The following is an 11058-nucleotide window of genomic DNA, read 5'->3' on the forward strand; positions in this document are numbered from 1 at the left end:
TGTTTCACATTTTGGATTGGTATGTCAGTTTATCAATTTGGTGCTGTACTAATTAATTACATTCTCAAGAAAGAGGTTAACCAGGGCTTCCAACATACTTATTCCATTTTAACCCTATGCTGAAATTTGTATTTCCACACCATGTACATACGTATACCTGAGAATCATCTGGGGATCAATAAGAATCACCTGGGGGTCTTGTTAAACTGTAGATTCAGATTCAGTATTTGGGTGGACATGCCAGCTCTCAGCAGGGGGTTGAACCAGAATGAATCAAAGTCCTGAGGCTGATTAACAGAGCTTGAGCCCTGCCTTTGTATGAGTGAAAAAAGATTTTGTAGAAGAACCCCAGCTAGTAAAGTCATTCTACTTCTATTAATTTAGTTTTATATTAGGGTGGTGGTAGTGGGGGGACAATGTTAGGCATTTGGGAGCCAGAAGGCTTTATGCTAACAGGTCAGAAATAAGACTGACTTGTGTATTACTTTTTATCCCTGTCCTGATTCTATGTATGTTTCCAAGTTTATATTATCACAGTATTTACAAAGACATGTTTGCATTGAGAAACTTAACCCTGAAGGGTTTTTGATCAGAAGGAATAGTCCTTCAGTACCATTGTAACTAAAGCCTGTGTAGTCGTTGTATATATTTGTCACTTTTGACAAATTGGGGTCAGCTTGATATTTTAAATTTTCAACCCAGTAAGAAAACTTCAAAGACTCAATTCAGTTTTTTACCATTTTATTGAAGATGTTTAAAATCCACTTTTACAGTTTTTTTTTTTTGGTAATCTCTGTCATGCAATTTGGAAATCACCAAAAATTATGGAAAATATTTGTATTCAATTCCTTTTTTGGTGTAATGTTAAGTTGTATAGATTATTAATGCATGTCCACTGACTATAACCCTGGTATTGTGATATAACTGCTTAGATTTTATTGGCAAAATACTAGACTAGTGGTTGCATTAAATAACTAAATTCCCATTGTGATTATTAATTGACGTTTTTGTCTTTAAGCAAAAAATTATTTGTGAAAATAAGCTTTGTGCTTAGAGAATGTATGTGTGCTTACTGTCAGTATGGGAGGATGAAAACTTTGCATCATTAGTGAATTCATTGGCTGTGTAATCCTTTGCAGAATGTAATTATAGGTATTTGATAGAGCATTGAGTTTATTGTGTGTGTGTGTGTGTGTGTGTGTGGGTTTTTTGGGGGGTAGTGGGAGGACTGTTCACTGTCACTCATAGATTTAACTGTTCATAAAATATTAAGTATTGTTTAAGTAACCGCCATCTCAACCTAGGAGCAAAATCAAAAGATAGCAGACTGATATGCATAATCATTTTTAATCTTCTCAACAGAATTTTTTGAGGAAGTTCCCCAGTATACTTGAGAACACTGAGGCTCGTGGTTCTGACTTTGAACCCAAAATAACTGAAATGCCACATGGAAAAAGGCATCTCTTTTTAACTTCCCATTGCATTTCTACTAGAGAAGGGAACACTCACTACATGACTCCTTTAGTGAAGTCAGTATTACTATGAAGCCAAAGCAAGTTAAAGTTCCACAAGCAAAATTACAGACCAATGTACCTTATCAACATAGATGCAAAAATCCTCAGCAAGATAAAGAAACATCGTACCAACTGAAACAGAAACGGTACCCTTTTGTAATTAAGAATACTCATCAAACTAGGAATAGAAACTTCAGCAAAAACAAGGCAACCCAATCATAGTGTGAAGGACTTGAATAGACATTTCACCAGAGAAGACATTCAGATAAATGGCCACCAAACACATGAAAAAGATGCTCATTGTCATTAACCATCAGAGAAATGCAAATCAAAAGCATGAGACCATTTCCTAAAATGGCCCAGGTTAAAAAATATATATATATATTGCTAAGAATGTAGGGAAATTGGAACCTTTACCCATTGCTGGTGAGAATGCAAAATCACACAGACGTTTTGTAGCAGTTCCTCAGAAAACTAAGAACTGCTATATGATCTAACAGTTCCACTCTTAGGTATATATCCAAAAGACTTGGAAGCAGAGACTCAAAAAGAACTTGTACACCAGTGTTGATTGCACAGCACTATTCACAATAGCTGAAAGGTGGCAACAATCTAAATGTGTGGTACATATATATAATGGAATACTGCTCGGCCAGTAGGAGAAATGAAGTCTTGATACGTGCTATAAAACCAATGCAGTTTGAAGGCATTATGCTGAGTGAAGTAAATCACATCACAAAAGGTCAGCTATTGTTAAGACCTCAGTTACATATAGAAAGATTTGAAAAGGCAAATGTGTAGAGACCAAAATTTATTAGTATTTGCCTGGGAAAGGAGAGGAACAGTGGGGTTAGCAGTGATGGAAAAATAGGATTGCTGATTAATTCTAACTGTCACTAAGTTGTATACTTGTAAAATGCTGAATTGTTGAAAGTTGGGTGATAAGATATTTTTCCAACGACAAAAGAGCAGCTGCTGAGCCTGCTAGGAACAGGCAGACATCTCATAGGAGGTTTTGGTTCCTTGGAGGTTTATGGTCATAATTTCATGGAACATCGCAGTTAGTTGGCCTAATTATGCATTTAGTGCTTCTGTTCTACCTCCTAGTTTACTGTGTAGTGCCTGGGGATCTTAAAACCTCATGAGTAGCCATGCAAGGCACAATTGGTCTCTGTTCGTTTGGTGCCAGGAGGAAGGAGGAGAGTCAGGAATAGGAGGGACTAATTGCCTCCATGAAACAATTGCCTTCTTTGCCATGAGACCAGAACTGAATGATGCCTGGAAATCATTCCTGAATCAGAGATTCTATGGAAGAATCCTGATCAAAAGGTAAAAATGCAGAACAGAATATTAAATTCTCACTGACTCCAGACTTTCTGGAGACATGGAGGCTACATGAATCCCTCAAACTATTTCTCACAATCTTTAAACCTTAAACCAAAAATACTTTCTGAAGTCTTCTTAAATCCAAACAACAGTTAACTAGTAAGGTCTGCCTTGCACACACTATGCTCTTTTTTGAGAGAGCTTTTAAGAACTATATGGGATCAGATTGATAACAGCAACTCGAAAGATTAAGTAGGAATCTTATGGGGCAGTAAATTTCTATTAATGGAAAGGCACAACTCAGAAAAGGAGGGTAGGAATACTTGGCACAGGTGGTCAGTACATGTAGAGACTGTTGAATTGGTGTATGTTTGACCATGTAGAGTCTCGACAACAAAATTTTAAAGTGAAAAATGAAAAAAAAAACTAGGAATAAAAGGGAAAGTCCTTAACATGGAAAAGCATTTGCAAAAAATCTACAGCTAACGTCATGCACTCAATGGTGAAAGACTGAAAACTTTTCCCCTAAGATCAGAAACAAGACAACATGCCTGCTTTCACCACTGCTATTTAGCCAGCACAATTGGGCAAGAAAAAAATAAGGGGCAAGCAGATCAAAAAGGAAGAAGGAAACCTATTTCTTCTACTGTTAACATGATTCTATGTATCCAAAATCCCATGAGAAAGCTCTTAGAGCTAATAAATTTAGCCAGCTTACAGAGTACAAGATTAAAAATCAGTTGTTTCTATACACCAACAATAAACAATATGAAAAGCAAATTGAGAAAAGAACTGCAATTATGTAAAAGAAAATTAAGCATACTTTAACCAAGGAGGTTAAAGACTTTTACTAAGAAAAATAAGTGGAAAGACACCCTGTATTTAGGGATTGTAAGACAATATTGTTAAAATAGCAATACTACCCAAAGAAATCTATAAATTCAATGCAGTCCCTATCAAAATCCCAAAAGCACCCACCCCTTTTCTTGTGTGTACAGAGGAAATTTCAACCTTAAATTCATACGGGATTGCAAAGGACCTTAACAGCAAAAACGATCTTTAAAATGAAGGACTTGCATTTCATAATTTCAAAACATACTACAAAGATACAGTGTGGTACTGATATAAAGGTTGACATACAGATCAATTAAGTAGAATTGGAAGTTCAGAAGTTAACTCATACTCTATGACCAGTTAAATTTTGGTAAAGTTGCCAAGTCCATTCAATGGCGAAAGAACAGCTTCTTCAAGAAATGGCACTGGGACAGCTGGACTTCCATGTGCATAAGACTGAAGTTGGAACCCACACCTTATACTGTATGTGAATGTTAACTCAAAATGGATCGATGACCAAAACAAGCTAAAACCATAAAAGACTTAGGAGAAAATGGGGATAAATCCCCAGGACTTTCTGTTTGTCCATCAGTTTTTAGATTGATACCCAAAACAGAAGCAACAGAACAAAAAATAAATTGGGCTTCATCATTTTGCAAAAAAAGACATCAAGAAAGTGAAGAAACAACCTACAGAATGGGAGAAGATACTTGGAAATCGTATCTGGTAAGGGTTTAATATCCAAAATAAAAAACTACAGTTAAGACAACACAATCAAAAAATGGTCAAAAGAGCTGAATACAACATTGAAATAGTAAGAAACTAATAAAAGGACATGAACAACAACAAAAAATCAAGCTAATATCATACTTAATGGTGATAGACTGGATGTTTATCCTCTATCGGTTTCCTAGAACTGATGTTAAACCGTAATCTTGGTTTTTTTAAACCACAGAAGTTTACTCTCAGTTTTTGAGGCCAGAAGTCTGAAAAGCAATGTTGGCAGGGTTTTCTGTGGAGGTTCTGAAGGAGAATTGGTTCCATGCCTTTGTCCTACCTTTTGGTTATTGATGGTATTCTTGGCATTCCTTAGCTTGTGAATACATCAGTATCTGCCTCTATCTTCACGTGGCCTTGCCCTCCTTCATCTCTGTTTTTTTTTCCCTGTCTCTTCCAAGAACACTCAACATTAGATGTAGGACCCATCCTAATCTAGGATGGTCTCATCTCAAATTTCTTAACTACATCTGCAACCCCCTTATTCCAAATAAGGTCACATTCTGAGGTTCTTGGGTAGACATCTTTTGGAAGCGGCTATTCAACCCACTGAAATCCACATTTCACCCGTAGAATTCACATCATCCCATGTGTAAAATTCATTATCCACATCCCAGTATCTCCAGAAGTGTTAAGCCATTCTAGTATCAACTAAATCCAATATATCATCTAAGTATCAATTCATAATAAATCTCATCATCTAAATTGGTTATCGGTCCAGGCCTATAGGCTTGGAACTATGTTCTTGGGGGACATCAAGCTCAGTTGGCACAACATAGTACATAAAAATCTTGTTCTCCATGCTACTTTGGTAAGTATTGACTAGTGTATTAAAAGCTTTTGAGTGGCCATCTAAGTTGCAGGTATTGGTTTCCCCTTGTCTGGAGCAAAGAATAATGAAGAAAATCAAAGTCATATGGAAATAATTAGTCCAAAGGTCTGATGGACCACGGAAGCCTCAGCCTTCATGGCCTTGAGACCAGAAGAACTAGATGGTGCCCAGCTACCAATGTCACCTGTTCAGAAAAGGATCAAAATTGGACATCCTGGATGGAGTGGGAGGAAAAATGGGGAACAAAATTAAAAAACACAAAAAATGAACAGAATTACTGGTTGGGTAGAGACTGGTGAACCCCGAATTAATGGCTTTGGGTTATCCTTCAGTCCTGGAACTACACTCACTTCTGTGGATTAGATGTCAGCCAAACAGTAGAAAGGTCTATCTCCTACCCTAGGGAGATGCACCCCTTGGATCAATCAATGATGAGAGATCAGAAGGGCAGTATTGGCAGAAGGGGAAACCTGGACAGACAGGAATACACAGATAAGGAGGACGTGGGGAAGGGTTAGTCACAGAGGAGATGGGAGAGCTGTTTATTTTTGGGATTGTAATTGGTGCTATGAAATCAAATGTGTATGAACTGTTAACCTCGCACCCAAATCACAATGAAAAAAAAAAAAAAAAATCGTTACGGGTGAGAGTTGGTATGATCCAAAATTTCTTTCCATCTATGGAACCCAGGAAAAGTTATGTGCTTCCAAAGTACAGTGGTGAGACAGGCACAAGATAGACATTCCCATTCCACAAAGTGCAATAGGAAGGAATAAAAGAATCACTGGTCCTAACCAAATTAGAAACCCAACAGGGCAAATACCATTTGGTTTCAAAGCCTCAGAATAATTCTTCTGCAGCTTGATACTCTGCCCTCTGGGGTCATGGAAAGTCCACCCTCCAGGCCTTTGAAGGCTGCTTAAAATTACGGCCTTTTAAGGGTAGAAAATTTCCTTTTGCAATTTAATTATTGTTGTTATGTGCCATCGAGTTGGCCCCTCATAGCGACCCCTCCTTGGGTTTCTGAGGCACTATCACTATGGAAGTAGGATTGCCCAACCTTCCTTCCGAGGAGTGGCTGGTGGGTTTGAACCGCCAGCCTTCTGGTTAGCAGTTAATTGCTTTAGCCACTATGCTACCAGAGCTCCTTTTATTTAATTAGGAATTGATAAAAAGAAGTTACATCAGGCATGTTAGTCAAATGTTGTTACGTGCCGCCGAGTCGACCCCTCCTTGGGTTTTCAAGGTGGTATCACTATGGAAGTAGATTGCCCCATCTTCCTTCTGAGGGAGTGGCTGGTGGGTTTGAACTGGTGGTAGCTTTCTGGTTAGCAGTCAAATGCCTTAGGCACTACACTACCAGAGCATCTATGTTATTCAAATAGTGATTAGCATTTCCTACCAATCTTTGTTGTTGGGTGCTTGATAGTCAAGTCCAACTCATAGTGACTCCATATTATGGAGTAGAACTGCCCATAGTTTTCCTGGCTGTGATCTTTATGGAAGTAGATCACCAGGTCTTTCGAGTTGCTGTGTGGATTGAAATTGCTGGAGTGGCTCTTGGATTACTTCACTGAAAGAAAATGCCTCAGTAGTGGCTTATTTAAATTGGAGGTGAGATGCTAGAAATTCCTTGATACAAGGTAGAGCAAGGAAACCAGACTTAGAAGGGGGAATGTTGGAGAGGATTTATTATGTGTGGTCTCTTCACCTGTTTGTTCTCTGATACCCCTCACAATAGACCTGTTGATCCTGAGAAAACATTGAGAAATACACTGGTGAGCACAGCACTAGCACCCTTGCAAAGCAGTATTGGTTATCTGCAGGCCTGAGATGCCAGTGAGAGACCCTTCAGTTGAAAACGGTTTCCCTGATTCAGTGGGAGCTCTGGTCGTGTACTGCCTCAGGCATTTGACTGCTAACCAGAGGGCTGGCAGTTCACACCCCCCAGCCACTTGTGGCAGTCAAATCTACTTCCATAGATAACGCCTCGGAAACCCAAGGAGGGCTCACTGTGAGTCGGAAATGACTCGATTGCAGTAAGTTTTTTTTTTTTTTTGATTTAGTGGGCTCTGTGAAGACTGTCATGTATCAGAAACAATGTGGTTCACTTAAGTACTAGAAATGTGGGCATGGTTACTTAATGGGCAACAGTACCCACAAGGTAACCAGTATTGTCTGGCAGGAATTTGTGGCTGTGGCTAATTGATCACGTGATCCTTAAGATCAAAATGCATGAGGTCCCCATTATCTTTACAACTGAAAACTATAGATCTGAGTTGAGCCACTATGAAGTCATGATCCCTCCTTACCAATTCCTAGACCTGATTCTATGTACATACCCAGAATCTTTTGAGAAAGGCTGTATTAAGTATTTTCCTCTTACCTTCGCCAAAGGAATGTCTTGACTATTTACCAGAGCAAATGCGTAATGGGGGACAAAAACTCCTACACCTTTTGGGACTAGTGCACTGGTTTTAATTCTGATTTTTGTGAACCAGAACATCATTAATCTGTTCAAAGCCATATGGAAGTCAGGTGCTTAATGGAGTTATCACCCAACCCCATTGTAGCAGCCTCAAACCCATCTCCCTTGGTTACTTTTCCCATTTCCTAAGCATATGGCTATCGTGATAATGTAAGCAATTAGCAGACTCAACACACAGGCTTCCTGACTGTGGGGCAAGAACTGGTTTTAATGGAGGACACAACTGATGCCACTCTTAAAAAATGGTCAACATTTGCAATGCCCCAAATTATGAGAACAAGGCTGCTAAAAAGACAAAACACCAAATTCACTGCCGTCGAGTCAGATCCAACTCATAGCAACCCCTCCTTTGGTTTCCGAGGCAGTATCACTATGGAAGTAGGTTGCCCAGTCTTCTGAGGAGTGGCTGGTGGACATGAACTGCCAGCCTTCTGGTTAGCAGTCAAGTGCTTTAGGCACTATGCCACCAGAGCTCCCAAGGTTGCTCATAGATAGCATTTTCAAGTGTTTTCTTTCTCTGAGGGACATCACAGAGTACCAAACTTCTTCCTACCAAAGTTTTATTGGGAAAATTACCTTTGTATGTAAAATTAATACACATGCACACACATTTCAGTTAGGAGTCATTTACATGTTTCTGTATCATATTAGCCTATTGGCATAAAACCCAATTTCATCATTGTTCAAAAGTAAATCATGCTGATAAGGATTTAGCAAAATTTGAGACCAATACTATTTTAAGACTTTTAGATCTGATAGTCCAAGTGCTAGTTTGACTTCTGGATTTAATCCTTCTTTTTAATTATACAAAAGTACTAACTAATATCTTTCATTGCTTCTTGTGCTCATTTATAGGTCATAATTTTAACTGGCAAGAACAACAGAGTGGAGTTTTTCTGTGGTCATCATGGAAACTAATTTTCATATTTATTTTAAATGTATGATTACATTAATTGGAGAAAGGAAAAAATTGTCTTGGAAATATGCTGTATGTAATAAGACATTTTCCTTTATTTCTGCTAAATTAATATTCTATGTTGATCTATACACCTTCCTCCTAGCTTTTTTTGTACATGTCAGCATTGTTTTTTTCCTAATATAAATGTATTGAAATTTTTCAGTTATAATCACTCCTCCTCCCCTGGGCTTAATGGCTGTAAAAAGTTGCTTCCTCTAAGAAATACCTTATTTCCTCTAAGAAATAAGGACTAAACCCTTGAAGCAAAAATGTAAACTTACACCATATCCTTTCATCTAAAATATTATCATCAAATGAAGCAAGGATGACATTTATTAATGAGTTTTTTCCAACTAATTTTCTTGGTCACGTTAGCCTGGGCTGCTTATACAAAAATGAATGTATGTGCACATGTGCACACACACGCACACACACATACAACCAAATAAAAAAACAACTCACTTCATAAGGTTACAAGTTTTACTTATGAGAGGTAGCACAACCAAGCTAAAGAATGTTGTACGTGCATCAACTGAGGCACTTGAGATCACCCAACCTGTTTATTACAGAATCTCTCCTCTTAAGAATTTCAGTGTTATGAACAATTATATTAGAACAATGCTCTCAATTTCACAAAATCTTACTCTGCAGTTTAATTATCTAGACCTTAAACTTTTTTTTTTTCAAAAAAAAAAAATTCTATCTCAAGTAAGTACTTTTTTCTCAAAAACTAGTAAAAAAAAAAAAGTAATAAATTAAAAGATAATGTATGATTTCCTAAAACTGGAACATATTTTAAGTATGTAACTGTGAGATAACATAAGTGATCATTTTGTATACCACAAAAAAAAAAAAAAAAAAAACTCAGTGTAAGTAGAGATGTGATTTAGAAAAGATGGCTTCTATAACATGAAATTCCAAACACTGTATGTGAAAATGTGAAAATTTCAACAGTAGGGTGATCTCAGACTTAAGTTTCATATATGAAATGTTTTCATTAAATTTTTTAAAGTTTTCTTTAAAATAAAAACCTGAAAGCATAGCTCCCAAACCAGCTAAGTTAGAAACTGCTAATTTGCTGAATGAAAACAGCACTGTTTTTATTTTTACACTATTGAATTGAAAGTACAGAAAAAGAACTGCAGTTGGTTGGCACAGAGAACTAGTAGGTCATCTACACAGACATCTGGGAATAAACAATTCTCTACATTTACCATCTTCTGCAGCTGCTTGTGTCTGCTTTATCATTCACTGACATTTCAATTCTGTCAGCTACTGTATCTTCAGATGATGTCTGTCCTCCAGTGTAGGTTGGGGTGCTGTACTTTAAAAGGATAGATTTAAACTGCATCAGAGGTGCATCTGTACGAACACCCATTGGGTCAAAATGAGTTCGGCTTACTCGAAAGCCTGCTTGAGAAAGATAGCACAAAAACTTTTTTAACCTGTAGTAAGGAAAGGAAAAAAATAGTAAGGTTCTTACATTCTTATTTAAATCACAGTATCATTTACGTATACAAGAAACAGTTTGCTGTTCACTGGCTGTCTTACTTTGGCATGTTCATTCCTTTAATACTGTGTCTGTGGATGTTGTAATAAAAGGGTGGATGTTCAGTACTGATATCAGCCTTTTGTCTCTTGGCTAAATTTGTGGTCATTTCATTACTTTTTCTCTTTGCTAAAACACACAAATACAGAAAGTTAGCATTCTTTCAAAAATTATAAACCAGTTAAAACTTCTATAACTATATACTGTATTAAGTCAAAATCCTTTGACACGAAATTTCAACCATCTATCCAATCGTACTTGTAATATGATTCTAGGCTTCATTCATAATATTTATACTATCAAATTTTAAGAGTTAACTGTTTTCTGAGTCTGGACTTTCTACTTTCTTCTACTTCAAGCTTCAAATCAATTTCCATTTCCCTTAGGTAGGAAGACACTAAATTCTGGGACAATCACCTCAAAGATTTCATTATTGTTAATACTGTACTAACTAAGAGCTTGATTAAATATTGTCATTTTTTCTTTTCTTAGTTGTGTCATGTTTGTAAGTCTTTTAAGTATGTAAATCCTTTCTCCTCAAATTACATTCTAAGTTCCTGGGGATAATGTTCTTCATCTTTATACCTATAGACTCTACTGTATACCCAGTATTGCATACATAGTAGGTCCTCAGCACACAATAAAGAAAAAATAAATGTCTTAAGAGGCTGGACACAGAAATTGATAAAGATATAATGTATGATACCACTTCCTACTTTTCATCACAGTACTTCTTGTTGTTATGTGCTATTGAGTCGGACCCGACTCACAGCGACCCCT

General features: G+C 37.2%; 2 protein-coding genes across 2 annotated transcripts in view; one reads left to right on the forward strand and one right to left on the reverse strand.

Moving 5' to 3' along the window:
• RNF2 (ring finger protein 2) overlaps positions 1 to 1736 on the forward strand; it is an 18439-nt gene extending 16703 nt beyond the window's left edge. Inside the window, exon 7 of the mRNA XM_042780520.1 lies at positions 1607 to 1736. Coding sequence (XP_042636454.1) covers positions 1607 to 1736 — 130 coding nt within the window. The remainder of the gene's footprint in view (positions 1 to 1606) is intronic.
• Positions 1737 to 9939: 8203 nt separating this feature from the next.
• Positions 9940 to 11058, reverse strand: part of TRMT1L (tRNA methyltransferase 1 like) — a 57277-nt gene continuing 56158 nt past the window's right edge. Inside the window, exons 15-16 of the mRNA XM_042780522.1 lie at positions 10281 to 10407; positions 9940 to 10174 (exon numbers count right to left, since the gene is read on the reverse strand). Of these exons, the coding sequence (XP_042636456.1) occupies positions 9940 to 10174; positions 10281 to 10407 (362 nt within the window). The remainder of the gene's footprint in view (positions 10175 to 10280; positions 10408 to 11058) is intronic.

This window comes from Orycteropus afer, unplaced genomic scaffold (genome assembly GCF_000298275.1).
Source record: "Orycteropus afer afer isolate SDZICR_OR568_19922 unplaced genomic scaffold, OryAfe1.0 scaffold00043, whole genome shotgun sequence".
NCBI classification, from domain to species: Eukaryota; Metazoa; Chordata; class Mammalia; order Tubulidentata; family Orycteropodidae; genus Orycteropus; species Orycteropus afer.